Source organism: Amblyomma maculatum, chromosome 5 (genome assembly GCF_055883805.1).
Source record: "Amblyomma maculatum isolate TAMU_Amacu chromosome 5, ASM5588380v1, whole genome shotgun sequence".
Lineage (NCBI taxonomy): Eukaryota > Metazoa > Arthropoda > Arachnida > Ixodida > Ixodidae > Amblyomma > Amblyomma maculatum.
The window spans coordinates 121,463,065-121,491,046 of record NC_139348.1 but is presented as its reverse complement, the minus strand read 5'-3'; the positions used below and the strand labels follow the sequence as shown (position 1 = coordinate 121,491,046).

General features: G+C 41.7%; 1 protein-coding gene across 1 annotated transcript; it reads right to left on the bottom strand.

Moving 5' to 3' along the window:
- Positions 1-32: 32 nt before the first annotated feature.
- Positions 33-27,963, bottom strand: LOC146189372 (cytochrome P450 3A8-like). The gene is made up of 14 exons (XM_084603254.1): positions 27,833-27,963; positions 27,097-27,193; positions 21,475-21,527; positions 19,645-19,741; positions 18,557-18,682; positions 15,920-16,172; positions 13,955-14,085; positions 10,165-10,276; positions 7,500-7,593; positions 6,891-6,999; positions 6,710-6,798; positions 5,284-5,424; positions 3,371-3,536; positions 33-237 (listed from the first exon to the last, which is right to left on the bottom strand). Exons 1-14 carry the CDS (start codon positions 27,886-27,888, stop codon positions 157-159), a joined length of 1,605 nt encoding a protein of 534 aa, XP_084459380.1. The 5' UTR covers positions 27,889-27,963; the 3' UTR covers positions 33-156.
- Between the last annotated feature and the right edge of the window lie 19 nt (positions 27,964-27,982).

The following is a 27,982-nucleotide window of genomic DNA, read 5'->3' as shown; positions in this document are numbered from 1 at the left end:
AAACCGGTTACAATGCAAGTGATCTTCATCGGTTACGGAAAAGCAAGATGGCATTTATTTCTGATTATCTCTCTCTTTTTTGCCGCAGGTGATGTAACGTTGATTCCTCTTCTTAAGGCTTGAAGATGACCAATCTCCGAGGACAAGGCTTGATCACTATATGGCTTCTACTCTCAGCCAGATTCCATTCTCGGGGTATGCGAAGACAAAAGTAGATCCAATCTGTAAGTCTTTTTCCTGCGCAAAGAAAATTAGAAAATTGAAGGTATCGGTCGCCGGCAAAGAAGCCGCAGAACTTCAATATGGCCAAATAGCATGTGCGCTATATTTTCTGTTAAACAACGTATTATAATCTGTGGGGTTTAAAGACGTGGCCGGCCAATACATAAGAAACGTGACTTTCCCATGTAAATAGTGACTTGAAGTTTCTGAAGACATATGTACGCTGATCCGTATTTCCGAACCCTTTGCACAAATTACAATATATGTTCTAGAACAGCATTGCACGGCACCGAAAATAGTCTTCGGGACCACTCAAAGTTGACGACGTTAGGCTTAATGCAATATGGTGTTTGAAAGGAAGAACTACGTTTTTTTTTTTCCTAGCAGAAATCCTACTAACAGCAGACAGAATTTTCACAAGCGTTATTTTGAAGATAATCTGAGGCACATGTTTAAGGCAGCAATACCCAGCTTTTTATGTGTAAGCTGCTCTAGAGGTATTCTGTTTAACTATCGGACGCATTGTGGGAGTAATAAACACATTTTGCGAAAATCATGGCGTCAGTCCTGTTTTCCGTTGAGGTAGAAATAGAAGATGGACTCTACTTGTTTCGCTAATACAAAACCACGTTTGCCATTAAGAAGAAAAAATCCCAAAATCACATTTTCAAGAACAACCATTCCATCTGGCACAGTAAGCAGCCCTGCACGTCCATCCGTAGCCGAAAATACATTCATCGTTATGATACTGGGCACTAGATCTAAAGCCGCACCGAACACCTCATTAGTTTGTCAAATAAAACCTTCGTGGAAACTGTGATTTTCTTTCTATTTAAGAGTAAACAAAGATGGTCAGTTTCTTGACATGCGCCTTGGGTAGCGATGTAGGGTAAGAAAAAGTGGTAGATCAACCGACCGACCGACTGAGCCATCTTCGTCGTTCCGAAGCTGTAAAAATTATTGCTCAGCCTAGTGTATAGGAAAGAAAAAAAATAAATAATATCTTCTCTAACCCTCATTGTGCGTTATATCTTTAAGCAATCGGTAGTGACTACTACTAAGTGCCTCTCGTTTTAGGATAACCTACTTTTTTTAAACTCAGTATGCCAGTATTTGCTATGCTTCTCGCTATCCATATGTTGCTCATTCAACGGAGATGTCCGAAACACGGGATGTCAAGGTGGACAGCTAGAAAACAACAAAGGTGATGAGGCAATGAAGCAAAGTTCCAACTATCACTCAGGGGGTTTACATGAGACCGACAAAGTCGGGTTGGGGAGGCCTGTCGGGCTAAAAACCGGCTATCGGGCTCATGTATACGCTAGGGGGTCGAGCTAAAGGACCGTCGGGTCGGGTCCCGCCAGCCCGACTGCAGGGGGTGGGTTGGCTCGACCTTACCCGATGGGCGAGGGGCATGTATACTCTGACGCGTCGGGCAGGCGCCTCCTCTCTTGCCTCCTTGCTGGTCGGAGACGGGACCGTGAGCTGTTCGTCTGAGCATTCCTCCTTTTCCTCCTCTCCTGCCTGTGCCTGGTTCTCTTGCTCGACGCACGGTGTAGTAGCTATCTTTGCCCGACAGAAACGAGCTCATGTAAACCCGGACGGGTCGGGCTGGCTCAGCTCGACAACCGGCTCCCCCCTACACGACCCGCTTGCGTCGGGCTCATGTATACAAGGCTACTGACAAAGTGAAAAAAAAAAAGACATCATTTGACGAAAATATCAATCAGAAAAGCAGGGTTGATCCTATTCCTTTCTTGATATTTATGGACTGATACAACTTTTTCACAGACCGATCGACCTACTGTATCGAGCTGAATATTTCTTTCAGATAATGTTCTCTCTTATTGTCATGGCTACCATCAAAAAACTGCCATCGCATTTCTACGCAAATCGCATTAAAGGACCCGTTCAGTTTCAACTCTCAGGAAAACAATTCTGCAGTTAAAATGAAGCCGAATTACTAGCTATCCCCAGAAAAGAAGCCATACAGGTTCAGGTGATCTTTTTCGATCAGTATGGGAGGAAATGATAATAGTTGCATAAATAAGTGCATTGTTTCAAACCCGAACTAATATTTTATATTAAAACGGCAAAAGGAAAGTTCTGGTTTTATTTATTTATTTATAAATACTCTTGCCCTATTCTCTCGAAAACGGGTCCTCCATCTATCTGCCGAGAAAAGTTGCACAGTGGTATAATCAAACGAAAAGAGTAATATGAAAAGGTTTGATAATATATGTTGCAGTGCATAATTAGCGTCAGCGGATATGCCTACATGTAATAAGATTTACTACTTTGAACGTACGCAGAAGTCTCGCTTCTTCTTTGGGGCAGTGGTAATCGCAACTGATCAGCTTCGACATAAACGTTCAGCCAAAGTTCACAGATACAGCAACAAGGCAGCACAGGCCAGTAAAGCCTTGAGGTCCCAGAAAGCGCTGCACCGCAAATCCCTGCCACTATGCTCGAGAAATATAAACCTTCTCAGTCAGTGAGTATTGCAGTAGAGTGCCATCTGTTGGCAGGCTGCTCGATAGCGCGTATTCGGCCGAAATTGAGACGAGAACCTCATCCCTGACGATACTCATCAACGAACTCTACATGTCCAATATACGCACAATGTGTCGTACCATGTATAGAAGGTATCGAAAACGCTTGGCATCAAGCTGGCACTGACTGGCCCGAAGAATTCTCTGTCCTTGTGCCTTTTCGTGAAAAGACGACTAACAATTAAAAGCAGTTCATCCCATACAATCTTGGCCTCGCAGACTAAATCCAGCTCATTTGTGACGAGTCATCTGTCGTCGAAGCCTAAATGACCAGCTGGAGGGTCACCGCTTAACTGTGAGATGTTTATCGGCGGAGGGGGGGGGGGGGGCGGCATCTCGCTGATTACTGCAATCTGTGCTCTGTGAAACGGCACCCTAGCGACCCTTGTACACGTGCGTTCTAGCCGCGATGAAAACGCAATCATAACGAGAATTTTTCAAAACCCGAGTGTATAGATCCTCCTCTCAATGTATCTAAAAATAAGATACCGTACCTTAAGCGTGACCTGACCACTGCTTGACTGCCTTTTTTAAAACGTTGAGCAGACAATGTATGTTTTTATTATTTAAATAAATAACTATTTGGCGGTGCATACCTTGATGTGGCGATCATCCAGGACGAACTTGTATTTGGCCAGTGTCTTCGCCATAGTGAGCTTCATCTCAAGCTGTGCGAATCGCATACCGATACAATTTCTTGGACCCTGGCCAAATGGCTGGTATACCATGTGATCTATCTGTCCCTTATTTTGGGTGTTGAACCTGTAATGGATTATTCAAAACAGATTAGCTCGATTTAAATAAGAAAAACGTCACTGTCCGCTTTATGGTTTGCGCATTTAGAAACAAGAATTTTTCTCGAAGCAATTTAGCTGAATTTGCAATCCTGTTTATGCTGAAAATATACCGGTTCCGAACGTAAACGGTACACAAATTCCTATCGGCGATAAAGGCATTGCTCCAAATGTAAGGCTTGAGAAACAAGGAAAGCGCTGTGCTTTCATTTGTGCAACTAGAAGTAGGCAGAGATTATACCTTGAAACTGTTACTATTTTCTACGGTGCTCTGGTTAGTACATCAATTATGACATAATTTTTTTTTTGTTCTGGGTGTTGTATTTTCAAGCTTTGCTTTGATGGAGAAAAATGTTTCGTTCAAATCGTACAACTCTTCTTGCAATGAGCTCAAAAACGTACAGCTAGTATAAAAACTATATGACAAAAACATTACACTAGTCTACACTAGGTCTCAGGTATTGGGGCTGCAATAACAATTTGTATCAGGAATGAATCTTCCCATTAGGTTTCAGCATGCACGTGTTTGTTATTTGTTCAAAATATTCTTGAACAAGAGAAGAAATTTCTCCAGACGCGTCTGTATTGGCTACCCCTTCCTCAAGCATTCTTCACAAAAATAGAAGAAACCTCTGAGCGTATAATAAAACTTGCCTTCATCATTCTAATCAATCGTAAAGCAGAAACACATCTGATGCCTAGAAAACAGACCAAAGTTGTGTATCATAATTTATAATACATTTTTAAAAACTCTGCAATACATTCCACTCATTCTTATTGCTTTTGTGGCATCAGTATGATAGAAAAAAATAACCTCGTTCCGATATCTTGCTTGTGTACCTGATCTAAATTTGCTGATAGTTCGCTTAATTTTTGACAATATTTACCATCACTAATCCCGTCGTAATATAACGTTTCAGAAACATTTCGTCTGAAACATTTCGAACTACAAGGTCATGATGAGTCTTAGAAAATTGCTGTAAGTGCCCTATTTGCAAAGGTCACGTCAAATCGCCAGATGAAAGAGACAGTCAAGTAATGTCTCTATCAAGCCTCGCGCAACTACAATCAGTTTAGATGATAACAATATTAATTCCAAAACTAATGCGCGTTTTGATAAGGACGCAACAATATGCATAATAACAATGATAGCAAAGTTTATCAGTCAAAATTGGAAATTTCCTGTTTTTCTGTTTCGTAATACTTGCGTGAAAATAAATACCGTACTTTCACTTTGTGTTTATTGGTTTCAGTGCCAAAGATGTTTGTATTTCATTTAACCCGATATTTCATACAGCCTTTACGGTCGTTCCAATTTGCATATAATACTAAGCAGCGTTTGTTTTGCATCTTCAATCGTGCGCTGTGGCTTCTTTCTCATTGTTTATGATTGTTCTGTGGGTCAGAACAATGATGTACGTAGGTAATTTCGCAGAATCGTACGCTATTCTATATCTCAATCCGCACGCGTTGCATAATCATGCATGATTATTCTTTATCTTCTCGGAAATATTTCTATATATTACTTGCTTCCCCAGCATTTATTCTCTTCATCTGCAGACGCCAACCTTCCAGTGTTAAGCAGGAATCCAAGATGCTGCTTTGAATGTCGATACTTAAAACAGTATTGGCTATGATAACTTCCTTATCATCCTCCTTCGTGGAATATGGGGTATACGCGTACATCGGAAAGGTAAAGACAAGCGTAGACATACCTCTCTGGATCAAATAGGTCTGGCTTCTCCCAGAAGGCCGGGTCGTGGCTCATGTGGTAACCGGGAATAAGTATGGTGGTACCAGCTGGTATGATCATACCATTGTACTCATAGTCTCTGGCGCATTTTCTAGTTGTGAACCTGCACGTGGGAAAGAAAAGCACTTCTTTCTCTATTGTAGACAACACGAGCGCTATGTTGTAGCACTCGTGTTGTCTACATCTCACTCGTCCTCGTTCATATGCGCTAGAACGTGTCTGCAATGCACCAACTCGCCCAACAATCTGTTTCTCTATTAAGGTTGAAAGTTGGCGAGTAGAATTTGGTTCATTTTGTAGGTAGCGCGCAAAAACGAGGACCAAGAGTAGAAGGACAAAACACGAGCGCTTTTTCACAACTAAACGTTTTATTGAAAAACACGGAATAAATACCTATATCACGAAACAAAGCACAAGAGAACAAACGTGATAGCATCAAGTACAGGAAAAGTGTAGGGCATGGTACAGCTTGTGGGGGTGCTTACTAACTAAGATAAGATGTAAAAACAAAAGCAAAGGATCCTCATAGTCACGAAAGCAAACCAGAGTTACCAAAAAAGATGAAGGAAGCGACGGGAGAGATTAGTTTCATGTGTGGTCTAGATATGCCAGTTCTTTTTGTGTTAGAGCAATCGACGGAGCGTTTATGCATGTACTCCCATCATGTCTTGATATGTAAAAAGCCTCGGTGAGTTCACGCTGAAGTCGTTCCTTATGAGTTGACAATATTTCTGCTTCCTCATAAAGGAGCTTACATTTTTTCTTGCACACCGGCTTACACTCCGCCTTACAGTCCGGCGGCTTACAATCTTGACATCCCTGGCAATGCTCAATCAAATGCGAGGACTTTGACCCTGAATGCGATTTTTCATGTTCCTTTAGCCGTACATTTACACAACGTCCCTTCTGTCCTATGTAAGTCGTTCCACAAAAAACTGGCAGCTCATATACCACCCCCGTTTTGCAAGGAATGAACCCTGGAGCATGGCATGCTTTAGAGCTTTTCTTATTTTTGTTTTGTCCTTTCCGATTAGCAATCATTCTGCCTACTAAGTCACATACTTTATTTAGCTTGTTTGGAGCGGTAAAGATTACCTTTACACCATAGCGCTTGGCCAAGTTGCTGAGATTGCGTTAGAGTCGATGCTTGTATGGCATCACCACCTTTTCGCTTTTGCCTTATCGTCAGATGCCTTCTTTGGTGTGTTACCTTTTACCGAGCGGATAAGTTTATCACATGCGAAACTGATTGCGCTGTCCGGATAACTTGATGCCTTTATTCTATTCACCTGTTCATGAAAGCTTTTCACCACGGGCTATCGTGAAGAACGGTTCTACCTATCGTAGTATTGCTTTCGTAATAAAATAACTACGAGAACTGAGCTTACCCAACAACAGGAGAGTAGTAGCGAAGAGATTCGCAGATCACTTGATCGAGGTATTTTATACCAAAGACATTCTCGTATGTGAAGGCACCCTGAAAAGCAATTTAATAGAAGGTTGACAGTAAAACTAGGGTACCAATGGCTTCTAAACTCATTTAAGAAAAGCCAAAAGTCCGGCCCTTACATCTCGCTTCAAGACTGCCAGTATTTCTTCACGTAGGCGATCTTGAATGTCATTATGCTTTGCTAAGAGATAAGCCATGAATGACATGGAGGTTCCCGTAGTTTCAAACCTGAAAGGTGCAGCAATAAGATAGCGTTACTATACACAGAAAGTTGTGCCTCTGACCAACCGCTCTAATTGAAATTAGTTATTAAATTTTGATTAAATTAACGCTTGTCCACGTGTATCAGAAAAACGCTTAATCAAGATGAAGGTAATATTTACTGGTCTTCATGGAAGGAAGGATTCAATCATATAAGCTTTCCATCAGAAGCAAAGAAAGCTGGGGTTTTAGCCAGACACCGTAATCGTGTTTTTTCTTATCTAAATATATATATCAATATTTAACAAATTCCACCACACATTTGGTAGCAATAATTAGGAAACACGAAATACAAGAAACGGGATTTCCAATGCTTTGGATGACGGCAGGTGGAGATTTTATTGGTTTCAGAAAACTTGAACTCAGCGGGATGAAGGAAATCGTCGCATATGTACATCTTGTTTACAAGTTAGATTTCAAATTGCTAACAAGGTGATCTAACTAGCGTAATTTGATGATGAGCCTACCCGGCTATGAAGAAGACAAGACCGTTGGCAACAATCTCTTCGTTGGTCAAAAAGCGTTTCTTTTTACCGATGCTCACCTTGGAAGGTTCATTTTCTAAAAGAAAAAAACAAGCATGAATGTACAGTGCAATTTGCGAAACTGTCCAATAGGTTTTAGAACTTTCTCCTAATTATGTATTACCTCTTTTTACCGTACTTTTATGAGAAAAGCAGGGTAATTACTTTCGTGAAGGAAACGTAAAAAGGCATAGTTGACCGCTGTCCCTAAGTCCACTGAGCATGAGCTCGTTTAACGGGAACAGCTAATAGCCTTCTTATTTGGAGCCCGCAGTGGCGCTTCTGCGAAAGCCCTCTTTACTGGCGTCGTCATTACCATTGTATTATCTTGTAGTATTGCTTGTTATTTATTTGTTGATTGTTAGAGACGAGAGGTGCCACTACGCATTTCCGAGGGATGAAGTGTTGATGCAATGCATGGTGAAGAGCTCAGATTGCGGGCAGTTGTTGTCAAGAGTGTATTGGCCCAAGCACCAACGCTGCTCTTATTTTTCGAATTTCAGCGTTAAATATGACAGGGGACAGTACAAACAAGCTTGTTTGTGATTTTGGACAGAAGAACGGTGTCACCCAATGCGTTTCAAGCATTTCACAAAATTATATAGCGTCGTCGGATACTGTTTAAATTTTAACCTCGTATTGCCTGTAAATTTTTGCGGTATTCATTCAGGCATTTTGTTACCGTGCCACAAAGATAATTTCTTTTTTTTCTTTACCATGCTGCTCATTTCGAAAATGCCGTGCGCTGTGTTTCATTTAGAAAGCAATACTACGCCAGGTCCAATCGCTCATCGCTGTATGTCATGTCCGTGTCCGTGGTCCCTCACAAAAAAATTCAGCCTGTCATGACGTTTGCATTCACGTTACCCCTATGCCACGGGCAGGAGCTGCCAACCCGGGTCGCTCCTAAATATGGGAGGGTGATATCAGAGTCAGCCTGCCAGAACCGTTTGCATTCTCGTTACCCTTACGACACGCAGGCACGTAGGGGAATTATGTTAAGCTTCTGGCGTTGCTTTCGCAATTCAACTGGGGTTAAGCAGAGCTAAGCCACCACTAATTTTTTTTAATAAATGAATAAATGTATTAAAGAAGTGATTTATGTCTTAGCAGCAAGAAATAGTGGTTCATTATGAACGAGAATTTTTCCTAATATTGCAGTGGCAAATTCTTTCAAACATGGTTATATCTGAGGTGCTTGTTATATAGCTAGACTGGCATCAGCACAAGAGCTGACAAAGCAAATTAAAGACAATGTTCGGTATTTAATTTATTTTGCCTATTTTTGTACTGCTGCCATTTGACCAAATTCATTCTTCCACTTGAAATGAGAAAAGGAAGAGCAAATTGACGATGCTTTGAATCCTTCGAATTATGCATTATTAGTTTGTTTTTGTGACTATAGTCGTTTCTGAGCAGATTGTAACAACATGTATTACTTTTCGTTTATGAAAATGTAATCCCGACGAGGACGCCTGTCGTGCGATTCTTTCTTACTGTTTGCTTGGTATGAGTCTGAGCACAGTGACTCACGGGTATATGCTAAGTGGACGTTTATTATTAATTTAGGAATACTAACTGAGACGCTTGTGATACCCTCACGTAATGGCATATCCTAACACAGTGTTACGTATTGTCAAGCACTATTGTTGAACTTTATTTATTTATTTATTTATTTATAATACCCCACAGAAGGATATATTAAAGACAGAAGAATATATATAAATACAGAAGGGTATTGTTTATAAAGACAGACGTAGCTATATATCACCTGTGCATCAGGAACCTATATATCCAAATACCTATATATCAGAAATAATTTCATATCCTATTCTGTAAGATAGAAAAAACAATATCCTTAGTTACTACGTCAGCTCGAAGTGTCAGGGGTCAATGTGTCGATTATGCGCACATTGCACACTGGCTTCTGATTACTCAGTAAAGCTTCGCACCCTTCTTCGCCTCAAACTAACAGAGTATAGAAAAAAAAATCGTGTAAAGGCAAGCTGACATAGAAGCATAAAATTGAATCAGACCTTCTCTTTGCTGAGAAAAAGAAGTGTGCCTCATGAGCTGAATGGGTAAAATGCATTTCCGAACTTCACACCTTACAAATCTATGACTTGAAAAGGCGTACTGGTACTAAGGGAGCAGCATCTACCTACGTTATGTATTTGCTCTTCGTTTTGAGAAAACGACAAGAAAATAAAAACGGGTGCATGTGCTTTGCAAAACTTTCTCGCCAGTCCCCACACACCTAACATTAACGCAGATGAACATTGCTTATTGACGCAAACAATGGACATTTGAGTATTCGCCACATATGCGGCACCGCCGCCACCGACGGACGGAGCAGGGTAACCCCAAGAATGCCTCATGGCTGCGACAGGAGATTGACACTTCTGATGAACTCGGTACCTTGATACGTACGGCGTGTTTCTTTGAGATATTCTACGGTCCTACCTCATTCATTATACTGATTAGAATGCATTCTCAAGGAAGATTTGTCCACGTTTTCAATCTTGCGCTCAGACAGCTTTCTGAGAACTTCTTCCGAATATTGGAAAGCAGCAGTCGGTAAATATGGGATTCAACACGTTCACGTTACCATTGGGCGTCGATTCAGAGTCATCTTTTATTGCCAAAGAGTGTACGTCCACGTGTGCTCCTTCCTCCGCTTCAGCGTTGAGCATCAATTGCAGAATGTCAGTTCTAGCAACCTGAAAAACAAGAAAACATTTTTCATGATGTGATTACCAATCTGTAACCGGAGTTCAGCGACAGTTGTTGACATAGTTACGTACAATTGTTTAAATAGGTACAAAGTGTGGGTATTGCTGCAGAGCCCCCTTGTGACTCCTCACATTCATTCTTTATCCGCGCCTTACATTTGATAACATTCTTACCTATCTTACTAGGTGATCTCTTACAGCGCCGCCTTTAGAAGTGTGCCCTAAATTCTTACTCTCCTTCGCGGTTGCCAAACTGTTCTTCCTCGCTTTACTGCAACCGTTCTGCGGCTGGTTCCTGTAGTGGCAAACCTGTGGATGCACAGTAATCGACCTCATAACACTCCCTTTCATTAATGATAACCACCCTCTCATTATGCTTATTTGTAATTATTACCATTAATCTGACAATCCTTCTAGCAGTGCCAACTCTTCGCCCATATCCATTCAATTACCCCTCTCCTGTGCCTCAGTCCCCTTCCTTATTCCTGTACTCTTCTGTACTCGGACACTTCACTCAAGGCAACTCATCTTCGTTTGTGTATTCCTGACGTATGCCATACTAGGCTTTTGTATGTAATTGTCTTCTTATGGTCATTTGTATTCCCTCACCATATTCACTTTTCTCAACTAAATTCACCTTTCGGGTGCTTGCTATGCCAGCCAATCAACAGCTGAGTATATTTGTTACTGCCGTGCCCCCTTCCTTCCACAATAAGTACGCTTCAAGTAATTCCGTTGGCAACCTTCCTTAGATCATGACGACTATACTGCCGGATACCACTTGTAAAATATATGCGAAAGAAAGTAAATGATGTGCTTCACCAGCTTACGTGGTAATGTGATGGGGATTACATATGCGGAATGCTAGCTGTTTTCCCTTCTCTTTCTGAACTTGATACATGTGCCGGTCATGAGTTCACTATAACTGCGTTTCTGTTTCGGCAATAGAGCCCCACCGCACACCGCTGACCCAGCCTCAGTGCGCACGTGCATATTGCCTTGATCGTACCAGATGGCACCACATGCACGTCAGCTGCTAAAAAGCGCCCACGTGAGCAGTTGGTATATCACAACTCTTAGTCATAGTCAAATCTAATGATAACATGAGAAGCTGGGCGCTGGTTTTGGGCATGGCCTGGTCACGCTTTAGTCATGCTTGGTACGCGAACAAATGATATTCACAGCTGCTATAGCGCTTGGGCTGGGAACATTTGCCTCAAAAGCTGTGGCTGCAAAAATTCGGCTATAAAGCTTCAGCACGTACCTTCGTAATTTGTATATTGAGAATAAAAAAGATAACATTTTGTAATTCCAGCGGATAAAAAATGTTTTAATGCCGCTTTAAGTTGTTCCTTCTGTCCTAGGCTTAAATACTTTTCGTCAATTGTTATCAAATTATCACTCACGTATTAGAAGGTACATCAATGTAAACTACTCATTATCCAATTAAACACCATTGCACTACAAAAGTTCTACCCGTACAATTGGCATATGAAAAAAAAAATGTTAGTTCTCAGTAAACACTAAACAATAAGATTATCATAGGCAACAACGCAATCGATTATTTCCCAACTGTTATGACGCTGCAACACTTCAATGACAACAAACCAAAGTCTCAATAGACTTACTGTCTGGATCATATTCAGGCCATTAGCGAAAGCTTTGCACAAAACAGGACTACAAAATTATGCCTTGCTAACCAAAGCCTTCAACCAAACGTACTTGAATAAACCCATAACCTCGCTGATCATGTCTCATCACAGTCGCTCAAGCATTCTAGGAAATTATAGCACGGTGGGGCGGCAGTGCCCTTTATTCCGCCTAGCAAAACCAACAATACCGCTTATGCACGGGCATTTGTTTTTTTAGTTCAGATTCGTAGCATTATTTCCAGTCACTGCTTTGAGTGTAGGAATGCAGTTAACGGCTACATTTTCCGCTATTGTTGTTCGTCAGGGTTCCGGCCACTAAAGCAGATGGAATCCGGAGGTAGCCTGATGTCTGTCAGAAGAGTTTCAGAAATTCTTGTGATTTTTCAGTATTACTTCAAAATAACTTCGGGCGATGAAGTATGAACTGTGAAGATTTATTAATTCAATAGCTTCAATGCCGACATTACAAAGGCACAGAATGGTAGTCTGGAAGAGATTACTGCGCATGCAGCCTGGCGCTAGGGAATGCCGTTACCGCGCCTACAGACATGCCGTTACTGGCCTACAGACAGGCTCTACAGACATGCCGTTACTGGCCTACAGACAGGCTCTTTTAGGTGACCAAAAGGTCACCTAAAAGAGCCTGTCTGTAGGCCAGTTGGTGCGACACCGTGGAACTATAACCGCGGATTTCTTGTACAAGTGGCGCCATCTGGTGCAAGCTTCGCGCCACGTATCTTAGTTCCATTTGAGTAATTTCAGCAGATGCCGCAACTTGACCAAAGAGGGCGTATACTTTCAGAGCGGATTTCAGAGCAGAGGTTATATCCCATAGAGAAATGTATACTCATATGCCAATATCTCCGGGCACTCTTAATAAACTAGATCAACGAGCTGATTGGTGGAAGATTGCTTGACATCCCGACAAAATGAGGCAATGAAGAGTTGGCAGAAGCTGACAGCTATGGATTTTCCTATGCATTGAATAGTGAAATAAAAATTCGAATCCTCCAGAACGTATGGATTGCTAGTCAGAGAGTTGCTGATAGGACCCATAGGCACGTCAGTACGACTTCGTTAAAGGGGGGGGGGGGGGGTTAGATATATGTGGCGTATTCGTTGACATAATGCGGTAGCTTACGACCTTGTGTAAGGCGTACATTTGAGGCATGGAGGCGGAGAAGGAATAACTATATAATAACTGAGCGGGTAGAAAAGTGGAAGCAAAACCACAGTGTATCAATGTTCTCACTTCACTCCCTTAAATAAGACAATTGTCTCTGGAATTTTAGACACATTTTCCTTTCATTCGTTCGTCAATAACTCTTGATCCACATAGCAAATATATAAGGAATTGCTACGCTATGTGTTTTTGATTCTTGCCAGCTTTGCCCAACCCTTGTTTTCTCTCCTGTGTAATCCTTGGCAAGAGGACCACCTCATTGGTAACAGTGCAAGAAGTGCATCCCCATCACAAGAATATAAAACCGCTGAGGAGAATATAGGACCAACAGTTATGCCATTCATACAATGACCCTAATTCACTTATGTTTTTCACTATACTTACAAGCCTTTTTGCAAGTCCCCGGTAACTACATCATTTTGCTATTCATGTGATTCCGAAGCGACAACCCTGTCAGAACGAAATTTAAGAATGACAATAGCTGAATTCAGTTCGTATTTGTTCCCCTGAAGCTCTGTCTCATTAAAATCATGCAACGCTACCAGAACTCAAGCGAGTGAAAGTTAGCAGCCGGCATCCCGCTATTGGTTACGGCTATGAGACAAGTCAGAGTGCCAACGAATAAAGAAGTGTTACGGCATGGATTAGGATTTAGGAACACGCAGCTGTGCTAAAGCCGTCTGCCTAAACCACAGTATTTCTCCCAGTTTTTGGCATAGCAAAGTATTGGAATACGAAAACAATTATAAAGAACTGGGAGGAAGAAAAGAGCATAGTAAAAAAGAAACTCGACGTTTCGGAATGAACATGCAATGAGCCAAAGGTACTTGCCTCGCGATTTCCTCGTCGGAACTGTATTATTGGAGCGATGTCGTCGAGAATATTATCCGTCGCGGTCTTGTCATATCTTGAACTGAATGTCAGGATTATTTTCCACAGTGAGACAAACTCTGGGAAACAAGCTGATGAAAGAGAAATTACATGCTGCCATGAAGCTTATTTCAGTCACGTTGCAAATTCTCACAACATGTTTGAGTTTGTGAAGGCATCACGAGCATATATTTTTTTTTTCAAGAACAATGGTTGACGGTAATTACCGCGTCGCGCATCGAATTACTGTTTCCTATTTTGTTCCAGTCAAGACCGTAAGGTAAAAATGTAGGGCGTCCTTAAATTACGAAAGCGAACCCGCCGCAACCAAACTTCCCTTTGTTTGAAGCAACGTGAGCGCGTGTGTGATAAATAGAGGAAGAATACTAGAGGACTAAAAGAAGGTAGCGGTCTGCCACCAGATATTTTAGTGCTATTAGCGCAGTCACCTTTCTTGGGAATAACCTTTATTGAGAAGTAACTAGAAAATATTGTAAAATATTGTTATGAACTTTCTTGACATGGTCTACACATCCAACGCATGACAATATCTTTCTTTTCCAGTTAGCCTGAGGCTCATGACAAATCATAAAGGTTGCCGTAGAAAAACTTAAAAGAGGGCGCTTTTGTTATAAGCGGTAGAAAACGTCGTTATCTAAGTGATGACCTGCGGAGAAATCGATATTATTGTTTCATGTTGCGATATGAAAAGGTGTGCATTCCTGAATAACTTCCTTTTTAAATGTTGCCCTTACCCAGAATTTTGGGGTATGGGAAATTAGTTTTCACTGCTTTGGGCAATGACGTCTGTAATATGTTGAAACTATTAAGTAGCTTCATTACTCTTCAGTAACGTATAATGGCTTCCATGTGCGTAATCATGGATCTGACGGGACCATGCACAGAAACTTTGGTTACATACTCGATGATTACAGGGCAAGCAATGCTCTGATTTTGTCAACAACTAAGTGCGTTTTCACGAAATGCTGGAACGTTTGTTTAAAAACCGATATTTAAATGTCTGTATTATAAATTGTCAGACCAATACACATTACGACGAACTACTGGAGGAGGACCTGAGTCCAATTATCACCATGCTGCAACGCGTGGATAATGCAGATAAACGTTAAAAAATAACCATTTGATGACATTGACTACAAATCGCTTGATTGTATTACTTTTATTTTGATGGGAACAGTGCTCCTATCGCCGCGGTTAATGCCCAATATCTCGGCTTCATTATGTCAGCTAACTTATTATTGAATCAGTGCGTTAGCGTATCACCAGCAACGCGAGAAAAGCACTGCGGGTTATTCGTTAAACATTCTGCAGGGTTATCCCTGACACAAAGTTTTTGGTATAAGCACTATATATAAACATCAGCTTTATATTCCTGCATTGTTAGAATCAGCATGAGGTTTACCTAATGCAGTCCCTATATTTAGCAGAATCGCGTAATTTGTTTTGTAATTAGCAGCTACGAACAAGACGGTATCACATACCAATGAACCACCTTGCACCTGCAAACCCTTCAACAACGAAGAAGCATTTCGTTACTTCTATATTGTTTCAATCTCGTCCACAGAATTTCTACTTTTCGAGTGTAAACAATTTCGTCGGCCTCACAAATCACTCATCGCTCCTACCAACCATTAGAAGTATACCCACCGCACTGTAGAATTAATTTGTTCAAATTATCGCCTTTGCTTTTAGCTCAACGGAGCTTTAAAATGAGCGTCCGTGTGATGTGTCTAAGAATAGTTATGATTCATGTTTTAAAATAATGTTTTCCGTTAGTCCGGCCACTGTGTATTCCGTGTTCTTTGTGGGTGCACAAAATCCTCCCTTTTTTTTGTAATTCCCATCACTGCGCCTATAAATGTATTGAAAAAAGTAAACGTTTTCACAATTAAGGCTCTCGCTTACTTGTGAGAAAGTTTCTCCATGCGGTACGAAATTGCTGGAAGCTTTTTAGGCTGTCCTGAAGGAGTGATTCTGCGGTGCTGTTGCTTCCCGTTTTTTGTTGCAGGTCCGACTTGAGCCCGAATGCCGATCGAACGATGACGTCAGCCGTTAACCTCTGGAAAAGTTCCCGGGCTTCGAACGCTTCGTTTTGTGAATGCAATTTCTTGATGACCTCAAGAAAATCATTTGTACAGTCGTCCATCAGGCCTGCCATCTGCACAGTCAACGTTATTTGCACTTCACAGCAAGACATAAGCAAGGCGAAAGTAAGTACTTCGAGAATAGGTAACTTTTAATCCTGAAACACAGCAAAGCTTCAAGAGGAGTTTATATTCCGCTTCTCTTAGTTGCATGAATGAGACTCCAGAGACTTTTGATGCACGTACAAGAAGAGAGTGAGAAGTTTGGGCTTAAACTGAACATTAAAAAGACAAAACTCATGGCGTCTTGCCCCTATCAAGTCCTGGAGCATCAAGGGACAAGAAGTGGAAGCTGTGACAGGTTTTCTCTTCTTGGGCTCCAAGATTACCCCGGAAGGAGACTGCAGTCATGAAATTAGGAGACGCCTGCTTCTGGGAAAGGGAGCCATGGCTAGCCTTGACCGCCCAGTAATGAGCAGAGACATTAGACTGCCAACCAATATCCACATAACTCGTGCTATAGTCTTTCCAGTTACCAAATAGGTACTTTAGATGAAGCACAACAATTTTATTTTCTTATCAAATGTTTAGGACTCTGGCTATAGGAAGTGCTCTTACACGCAGCTATTTTACAACGGCACGCTTTTTCATGTTCTTGGCTCCAAAATCGTGACGGCATTTTATTCATGACCAGGAATTTTATGGTAAAGAAACGTTCACTTGCATCCAATACAGAAAAGACTTTTGAGCACGGTCACAGTTTTCAGGGAATGCAAAAGGATAGTTAGAGGAAATCACATGATTATTGAAGAGGTCATGATTGACCGAATTTAAGTGCAGAAGTAGTTCTTCTAAATGAAGATGGCACTGTATTAAACCTTACTGGGAAGTGATTGCTGGCCGTACCACAATCCATAGCCTATAATGAAACCATAATTTCATTCAATACTAACGTTAGGTCAATGACTCAAATAGAAGCTGCACGCAGATAAGTTATTCATGAACTGTTATAGCAATGTAAATCACTTACAGACATACAGTTTCAAAAAAGCTCCCCCCTTACATTTAAATGGTAACCCCCCAAAATATTGGGAATTAATATCGCCAGCAATAATCACTCTGTTAGGAGGCAATTTATCATTGAAACAATCTGTCGTACGGACAGCTGCTGGGAATAGACATTTGCAACAGTAGGAGGAGTCGACAGTGGAATCACAACATAAGCTGCAATTAGTTCGTAGTGCGGTCATAAATTTCTGTGTAACACCTTCGCCTGGTAAAAAGGGTATTGAAGAAATAACCAATAGCAAACCCTCACTTCGGCACAAAGTGTGGTGCCTATGAAAGTTTTGCAATGCTGTAGAGAGAATGGGTGATTTGGCAAAATCTATGTTTCTTGAAGTAAGCTAAATTCTCGGCTGAATTTAGAGATAAGAGTCTGAACATCGTGAAACGATGATGCAGCTGAGTAGCGACTCCACTGTAGTACTTTTAATCCGTTCATTATTACCGTAAAGCCCACGAGGCTGAAACAGCCTTCGTTAAGACGTTGGCGTTATGTTGAAGGCTAAGCGAAAGTGTTTTTACTTTGACTGTAGGAAATGGAAGACGTCGAAAGAGGGGACGAAGCGTGGCGGGTTCTGGGTTGCACACGCCATCTTTGTATTTGAAGAGCAAATGACGACATATTAAGTTCGAAAGCACTGGTCGTGGTACATAATGTAGTCATGGTCCCTTATACGAAGTTACTGTTCAACTGTGTATAGCAAAGCTATGCTTGGCCTTTCTCATAGCAACTTCCGGCTAGGCACAGTGGACATGGAAACCGGGAACAACCAACCTGCTAGCCTAGAAAATATTTTCGTGCGAATGTCAGTTGGGTGTTGGTGCTATATTGGGGCTGGAAAGGTGATGCGACAATAGGACTGCAAACATGATTCATCTCGAGGACCCCGTGCAGTGTTGCGAGAAATATCTTTGATTTCATCTGTTTGATACAGCCAAAAAATGCAGTTATTACATCAAAAATAGATCACAACAGGAGCCTTCTGCAGGAATGATGCATTGCCTTATATGAATCAGTCAGTGTAGAGTATACAGGTCCAAATATCGCGATACGTGGCACAAATTCACGCACGTATTTCAGACACTTGAAAAACTTGTTGAATGTAGGCAGTAAATGTTGGGAGCGGTAAGTGCAGCGCGTTTACAAAAATAGCGAATCAAAGGAACAAAAATTGGCAATGACGACATACGCGAGACGGATGTAAAAGCCTTCTAAAGCTATTGTCATAGCGTTATTTACAGTTTGATTTCCATAATATTGCCAGGGGGCGCTCGGAGCGAAAGACGTTGAAGTGGCGCTCGGAGAAGACAATATTCCGCAGGCTTCTTTCGGCTCACTACCTAAGCAATACCTGCTACACCTGAAGCAGCTGCATTTAAAGAGGCGGGTTACCTTTTTCATGTTGCTCGTCGTGAAGGCAGGTGTGAGGAGACTGCGTATTTCTTTCCAGCGGTCACCTGAAGTGTTCACCATGTTAAGCTTGTTGATTGGGTGAACACGAGAGAATCCTGATGACACCTGTAATCAAGCAGTCACAACAGAGACCGCTCAAGAGGTGGAAATATGTTGATGCCAAAGTTTTGAAAGTATCAGTGTAAGGGATTGTAAGGAAGTGTTTCAGAAGTAAAAGTTAGTCTCCATTAATTATTGCGAAAACAGTGACATCTTTAAATGCTTCAACGAAGATTGCGATCAGTGTGCAGGGCGCCGTTTCCTTCTACAATTTGAGAATACGCGCATTTGCGATCTGTAGCCCTTTACAAGCGGACGTTTCTCTCATTTTGTGTATCATGTTACCGTTACCACACTACAGTATCCCGCTGCCCCCCCCCCCCCCCCCCTCCCCCGCCAATGCACCCTTGTTGATTTCCCGATGCGGCAGGCATGCTCGCGGCTGCCGGCCCCTGAGACAATCTAGCTTCCTCGTTGCTATCGGCGCATTCGAATTTTCACAACTCTACTGGCTGTGGGCCATGGTAAAACAGGTAACAGCAACAGATCCGCAGTGGGCATTATGTAGAGCTGTCTAGTATTTCGAAAGAGTTGTTCAGAAAGGTTACGCATAAAGTAATATTTTATGGAACGAATCGCCATGCGAAGATTGTCACCTGTACTTCACACTGATGAATCTCCCGTTGTGTGATTAAATGCTGGGTCTGGCTAACACATATGCTAAAATTAAAATTTATAATCGTGTAAAAGTACTTTACCGCAATTTAAAATAAATATACATGAAAAATAATCAAGTACTACAGCACCGAGATGCAAAACATAACATCTATATTCTGATATAAAATTTCCTACGGTCGTTGTATCTACGCACACAATCCTATCAGCCATATAATAACCAAAATTTATATCTACTTTAATAAAATATATTTATGAAGTTGCTCAATTCCTACAGCTGTGGGATTTCTTTTCTTTTTAATTTAAGGCCCTCTTCAAGGATGAAGTCAGCGATGACAGACTCTGAGACTTACGCCTCTGTCTTGAAAGTTTCCGAAGTCCTTAATCTGGATCCTCTTGATTAAATCTGGGTCCTTCACGATAAGAACTGGAAAGGCGCCGTTGTAAAAGCTGCAAAAAAAGATACCCTGTTACTACGTCCTGCGCCAAACGCCGCTCCATAAAACAGAGAGATGACCCTATGCTCTTGGCTGACACTGGCTTGGTGGGCAGCAAACGAAACAGTTGCACAATTTTAGCCATAAATAGCGCTTTTTATTTCTTTCTATTCGTCTCATAAAGAAAGCCGAGCCTTGGCTTGCGACAATAGACACGACAGTGATTTTAGCGCGGCAACAGGTTTATCGCCTTGTTTTGAACACCAAGCGGACAAAACTGTTGAGGGCTTGCAGAGAACGGGGAGTGACGCTGGAATCCTGTCCTCTTTATCGCCTTTAGTGTCAAATGCCAGCTCAGGAATACACCTTCCTTGTCTTCCACAACCTCCACATTATTGGCTATATTGATCACTTCTGCATCAGTGCCATTAGGTACACACGTGATGTGTCAGATATTATTTATCGTTGCAAATTGTTATGTCATGTTTATGAAGCTTTTCTTTAAGCAAAAAGGTTTCCTGTCAAAATTTTGTCCGTTTAGCTATGGTTTGTTTGTTTTAAATGCAGGCTTATGCAATATTAATTGGTGTATTAATTGCATATACTAAACACCAAATAAGAGTCTTGCCTAAATATTCCTACCCTGCGGAGTTTTTTCTGGTAGAAACTTGGACGCCGTGGCACGAAACCGGCTTGATTTTCTTGGCAGGCCTTGCGCCACGGTTCTATTTAAAACTTGTTGTTCCATTCCACTAGAGAGAAAGGAGGCTACGATATTCATTGCGGTCACATTGGAATGCGCGCTCAGCAGGGCTGCTACACGCGTAGGGTTTTCTTTCTGAAACGTGCTTCTTTTGAAGGCAGCGTCGCAGACGCCGAAGCTTTTGTATTTTTCAAATCTTAACGTCAGATGTGGCTAGAAGTAACGACGGCCTTCAAGTCTAGTTCCGACCAGACACCTACCTAGTACGGGTAAACATTTTTTTTTTCTTGGGAATTTGGTTCAAAAGCACGTTACTTAATATTAGTTATCTGTTTACCAAGGTTGGTGTTCATTTGTTTGCTATGCGCTGAGCCGTATTTTGAACGCAAATTCTGACGTTTAACAACTAGTGGCGGGATTTACTAAAAAGACTGATACAAGTTTCGTTTTTCACTAAGAACATTGCAATTTTTTTCTAAAAATGCCAAAAGTGAAACTTAAGATGACATACATTCAAGCCAATTATTAAGGTTAATGACACTCCGTACAGTTCATTGTTACAGGCTCATCCATCTCGAGATCGTCGCCTGAGAGCATTTGGCAGCATAAAATATTCCCTGGCTGGACACAGCTTCCCCAGCCCTTAAGTATCCTCCTAAATGGCGCTGAAGGTATGTAACCTTATAGCCGTTGCAGCTCTCGCGTGACACGAGGAAACAATGAGGGAACGTTATGGCAATTAAAGCCCCTTAGATTCATTCTTTTCTGAATAAAAATATTGTCTCAACAATGGCTTAAAGTGCTTTGAATTAAGGTAAAACAAACTGTCGAGAACATGAGAGGCGATCACGGTGTCTCCGAATTAATTAAAAAAATATTCTTGAGATAGAGGCATCATCTTATATTACTTCGGCAGGAGCACAAGTAGGGTTCAGAATGCAGAAATTTCATACCCTATATGAGTCATCCTATTAGAAGTGCGGAGCATGCAAGTTTTGTTTTCTATCCAGACATATCTAACTCTCGAGATGAACGATACGTACCCCACGTAGTCTCCGTATTGGTCTAGCCATTCTTGTATTGCTGCGGCTGTGCCCTGTAAGGAGCGTTCAGGAAACAGTGTTTAATGGGCTGTAGAATGCTACTGGTTTTGTGAGATACGGAGTAGGCTTTGTGAATTCCTTCTGTGCAATGTCTCAATGTCTCCGTTGTGAGTTGTGAAAGAAGCATATCTGTTCATTCTCTGCTGCCGATGTGTCTCGATATGTGATCTCCAGCTCTCTACGTGCGCCAAATTCATAGAAACCTTACAGTCTTGGTTGGGCTGCGGAGTTTGGTTGCACTGTCTTTATGACTGAGTACTATGCATTACTGCAATCCAGGCCTTGTTAAGCCAACAGCCAATAACAATTTCAGCCCTAGCAATTTTATTAGTCTACTGTTGGCTAAGCGGTGGCTCGACATGGCGCCTGTTTTTGCGTTTTTGAAAGTAGTCTGTGCTTTGGCAACGTATACCTTCATCCAGCCAGCCTTTTAAACACACCGACGATTCTTCGCGTTCCTTAGTAGCATCCTTCCGCTTTCTTCCGCTTTCGGTTGAATAATTTTATTTTCCAGTTTGCTGTTTTTACCACTCTGCTTTTCTTCTTTTCAATAAAGTTTTCATAAAGGACGAGGAGCGGTTGCAGGCGGATGATGGCAGCCAAAAACAGCAAGCAAACTCATGATTCTTATAATTATTTTGAAGCACTTCTGGGAGAAGATGTCTTTACTGTAGAATACAAACAGCACAAATCTTGGAAATTAGTGGAAATGAGTAGAAGAATGTAAATCGAGGGAACTCGAATGCACCATTAAAATTGTAAAAAAAAAGTGCGAGTAGTCTTGAAAGCAATCCCTATAGTTTACTCAGTCTCTAAACAAACGCCACCAACTGAGCCGGATTTCAACTATTTAATACATATTTTTTTTAGTCTAACACATGAAAAGCGCTTGCTTTCGAGGCCTGACTGCCTCCAGGTTCCATGATGACATATCGTATAACAGATGACATATTTCCCGTTGCTGGAAGGGTAATTTTAGCAGCTTCAGATTCTTAGCTGCACTTCATCTTTGTTTCATCATCAAGCATGTAACAGCATATCTAATTACTGAATGCTTGCAGGAAAAACTTATGATGCTTTTTTCCCAAACACAGGTACACTCCACAATGGATGAATTTTCTAAAACAGACTTATTCCATCAGTGCGGAACCTGGACATTTCCTGTTCACTCAACATACCTATTCTTGTGCTAATTCTGTCAGTATAGAAATACAGTACTTGGCAGAACAAGAAAAAGACGTTGGCTGCGCGATATGAAAGAGCATTGAACAAGGTTTGAACAAGAGCCTCAGCTCGCAAGCCGAGATAACCTTTCAGCACGAGAATTTCATCGTTGGGGCAGTGCGATCATGGCTGGCTCGAACTTCCCCACTTCATACACTTTCGTACACGATGTTTATGACAACAGACCAGGCACGAAACTCGCATGACAACCCTGCTACCTAGGCTCACAAACACCAAACGCACCGGTACTAGTCACGAAACCTAGCAGCCCGTGCAGAGAAGGCATTTAAATTTAACAACTTGCTAGATATAGAACGCATTCATGAACATGTAAAAATCTTTCAATACGTTGAAACACAGCATGAACCTGAGGCACACTTGGACACAGACGAACTACACCCAACGTTCGAGGTGTCCGACTAATGGTCACCACAATCAATATAGATTGAGGAGCTCTTTTAGGTGGAGCAATCATTTGGACCTATTGCACGCACCTCTCCGGCCAGCAGTAAACAACTGAGCACATATGAAAAGGACAACGAGGTGGAATGTCCAATACCTTCCATTGGCAGAGCCCGCCACATGCGCATACAAACGGAGGCTGTACAACTAACACCAGTGGAACAACACGTAACCAGGACCCGAATACCCACTCCAGTACCTCCACGCAGATATCCAAATATTCTAGGAAAGACTCTATCTGCCAAGAGGACACCAACGTGCACTTCACAAGAACACGAGCCCTAAGCCAGCCAACCTTAAGCACAAAAAATCTATCAGGAAGTCCACTCGGAACAAGCGGAAGCGACTGAAAACTAGCACCAAAATATAACAGGAAACACTTCGTTCTTTTCTTGATGCTGAAAATTGATGGGCAAAACATACTAACTACATGTCGCGTTTACGTGCATAAAAACATTTTTTAACGAAAGCAATAACATCAAAAGAATTAAAATTAAGATTAATGTAATGTGCGCTCTTGGTACGCGCCGATATTCGGAACCAGCATATGAACTCCATTGGCGCCGACTTATAGGAGTATATTATTTGGAGTTCGCGAATTCAAAGTACTATATTCGTTCCTGGAAAAACCCCTCATATACATTCGATTTATTGATGAGATGTCATGACATATCAACATTGATCAAAATTACTCGTCCGGCTCTCATCCTAATAGTCATCGCAGCAGCGCTAATTTAATTTGCTAAGTTTGCAATTGAAACTAAATTTTCTCAACACTAAAGTGGCTGTAGACAATTGAAAACTTAAAACTTATCTCCTTGTATAAAAAACCGACGTATCAGCAAAACTGGTTATACGCCGAGACAACTATTCTTGGCAGCGAGAGCAAAGATGGGGGGGGGGGGGGGGGGCTAAGGAGCATCCGAAAATGCCTCCCTCCACCATGTAGGTCGGTCGGCCGGCCTTCAGGCAGTCTATAGTTTTAGTTTGGTTTTGGATTCCGCAGCCAGATAAAAGCGTTTTCGACAGCTTACTTGTCAGAACCTAACGTTTTTTTTTTTTTTTTTTTACTAATGTACATGCGGAATTTATAGCAATTGTTACTTACGAGAAGCTATGGAAAAAAAAATAAATGTGTACAAAGGAGTTTGAGGCACTCTTCGATCTTCGGCGGACAGAGATTTCAAAAATGCATAGACCCAACAATGCAGCTCCTATACAGACGTCAAGTCGCTTGAGCACGAGGCGTATCAGGTATCGAGGCAACCCGTAGCCTAAATCCAATGTGTTCGCAGCGTACGAGGGATGATGCACCAGGACGGTTTTCATCGCGACCACACGACAAGATGAAGCCGACAGCGAAAGACATTCGACGTTCGCGAATGGCCGCCTCACTTCGTCTATTTCGAGCCTCCATCTCCAGATTCGTCCGAGCCGTTCCCGACACTGCGCTGCGGTATTTCATTATATGTCTTACCATTCTGGCATTAGACACTAATACTTTCCTAGTCCGTTGTTGCGTTCTCATATTACACACACACTGACATCTTGTAAAATACGTGATAAAAAGTGTGGTTGCTTGTGCTCTTTTCGCATTGCACGAATTGGCAGGAGGCACCGTAGTCGCCACTAGGCGGCGATGTCCTCTCTCTCCAAAAGTAAAAGTTCAGATGGCGCTTTCTCATTGCAAACCCGACAGCGTTTAGGATTCTCTGCAACGTACGGACTCTTAAGTTCGGCCTATCCATCCAGGCAGGATAAAGCAGTTTGTATGCATCTTATTGAACCAAAAGCGCATCAAACACGAGCACAAGGGTGGTCACAGCGCTATGCATGCATATCCATTTCGGGGCATTTATTACACTGGTTCGTAGCTTTGCAGCAGTCGGAACTTCGTCACGCATAAACTGAAACACTTTTCGCGTCAGAGCAGCGAGAATTAGTGTTGTACCTTTGAAACCACGACTTCCCGTCTTTCCATTCTTTAAACACATGCTCAGATAAAGACTTAACTCTACTACGCTTTGGAGGTTTCAGAGCACACGCGAGACGGTGCGCTCACTCACTGCAATGAGATTACCAAGTTTTCGACGTACGGATGGGATGGAAAGCTGAGGCTGACTACTTCTTAAGCCAATACACACGTTGCAAATCATATCCTTCGCTTCCTACGGCAACTATTGGTTCCTAAGTATCACTTCGATGTTTTTTGGCAATAAAGAAGCATGGATTCGGAAGTAGACATCTTCGTTTAAAGCAGTGGGTATTTCTAATACCCGAGACTGACGTGAACCCATAAAATCGGGAAATAAAAACCCTTCGCAGTAACGTTCCCGCTCTGTAATCTTTGCGGTTTTGTTAAAAATGTGATAAATACCAAGATTACTTGAACGAACTGCAGTTATTGACAGCAATGCTAATTCGAAAATACTAAGCCTGTCCTTCCCTTAATATAACCTTCGAGAAACAATCCCTTTAAGCCGTTACGATGTACTTACGAAATGCAAAAAGCCAACACAGAATGCCAGCCTTCTTTTATAAGGAAATACTCCAACGCCTTTCCAGATATAAATTTGCTCTACGAGAATATCACTCCATGCTACATGTAACGAGAACCTTCACTGGAGCACCAAGGGTAGCATGCAAATGTAACACAAGCCTAAGAGGTATTCTATGCGCATTTTAATCTCGACAATAAGCCTCCAACAAAACCAAATCTTTGCTCTCGTCACAGCTATAAGATGTGCAGTCCTTTACAGAAAGATACATGGCAAAAATTACTGAAATATATTTCACTTTCCATATAAAAATGGCTTTAGTTGAGCTTTCAAATGTTATCTGACCTGTGGGATGGTCCTTCGGGCATAAACAATACATCAGAGAGACAGCACACTCAATATACTTTAAACTGACTGGATATCGGATAGATAAAAGCAATAACCTCCTAGAAGCCACTTCCTAACATTTTTATCAGAAGAACCGTACATTTTATGAAAATAGGTTATTTTTTCTCCATACAGGCTTTAAATCTTTAAGGCCCAGAAAATATAGAGCAGCATATTTACTCCATAGATTTAAAAAAATGGAATCAACAGGAAAACTATCAGAAAGGGAATTTAAAATCCCTTAAATATACCCCTTCAGTGCCATAGCTAGTTGGGAAAACAATCCCATAAGCATTTAAATGAAGTGTATTGAAAGCACGTGTACGCTCTATCCTTCCCGCCTCCTCCTGGGAAGCTCTTGATAACAATTTCCCTGCAGCTGCGTGGCTTACAAGGTTCCTTTGGATGGCCTGTCCCCTTCCTAAAGCATCCACCCTAAAGCAGAGCCTAAAGCATCCAACCTGCTTTAGGCTCTGACATATCATCTACCTCCCATTGCAGTTTTTTCCTGCTGCCCCCGGTTTCTATATTATTTTCAGTTCACGAGGTAAAGGATTTCAAACCCACAGAAATTCATACCCAAGGAAACGTTCTGTCGCCCTTTGTTCTGCTTCTTTCTGTCTCTCTCCCTGGCCTTTTTTTTTCGGAAGCAAAAGCACACTAAAACCCCACCACTGATGATCGCGCTGGTCTGCTTGTCGAAACGTTGACTCGGCTGGCAAACTGAGGCTCCGCATCAACCCTTCTTCATTGCAGATTATAGTGACCTTAAATAGGTTCCTCATGTCTCTAAGACACTAAGAAGATTCATTCAGTTATTATTCTGGGTAAGAATTGCTTCTACGTCTCTTACTTGCTCTGTTGACTATTATCAGCCAGTAATAGGCACATATGTCTACTGGAATAATACATCATTTCGTCGAATAGTACAGGACTAAATAAAAGAGCTTTTACAACATATAGTTGCTTTTTTTCTGCTTGGTGTCAGTACCTTGCGGATAAGCTCAGAGAGGTTGCCCGAAATAAAACTCGGTGGTGGCCCTGGAATACCGATGTCCTTGAAGAAGGATAGCCTTCTTTTCCGTTGTCTGAAAGAAAATACGAGATCATGAACTTGGGCTTGACTACAGTGGCTTTAAACGACTCTTCATGTCAGGGAGAGACATTACTCTGGATGAGAATTACTTCGGCATCTCATAGCGGCTATATTGGTTCTTATCAGCCAGTACTGAACACATTTATCTAGTGGAATATTATATTCAGAAATGGATTAGTACAAACTGTCAACTATATCATTTTTCGTCATAAAAAGTAAGGTTTTGATATATTCCCGACTGGAAAATGAACGCTAGCCCTATATTTTCCTCACTGCGTCCTGCTTCAGGGTTACAAATTTTCTGACCACATTTGGGACCATTAAAACATTTGCATTATCAAATAGTTTCGAACAACACCCCTCATAACTACTGTTAGCTTTGAAAGCTGCTTCAATCCTGCACAATTTGGGAACTATTTCGAAATGTCAAATTTGAAGTTCCGTTTGCATCCGGAAACAATTAAAAGTTATCTTCAGCTTCGCTCTTTCTGTTGATGTGCTTTTCATCGCTTGTTTCATTTTGTATTAAATGCAACCAAAAGGTTTTAAGATAAAGGTATTACACAGGTCTCCTAGCACTGGAATTTGTGTCGGAATTTGTTTACCTATAAGGTTGACAAAACGTACTCACATGACGAACCATGTTACGAACGCAATAAGAAAGGTTAGAACAACGACGTCAAGCATGGTTGATCTACTGCAAGACAAGTCTGACCCAGCGCCTGTGCTTTGCTTGGCACCGCATGAAGTAATGGCCTCTGCTTGACAAAAGATAGCGGTA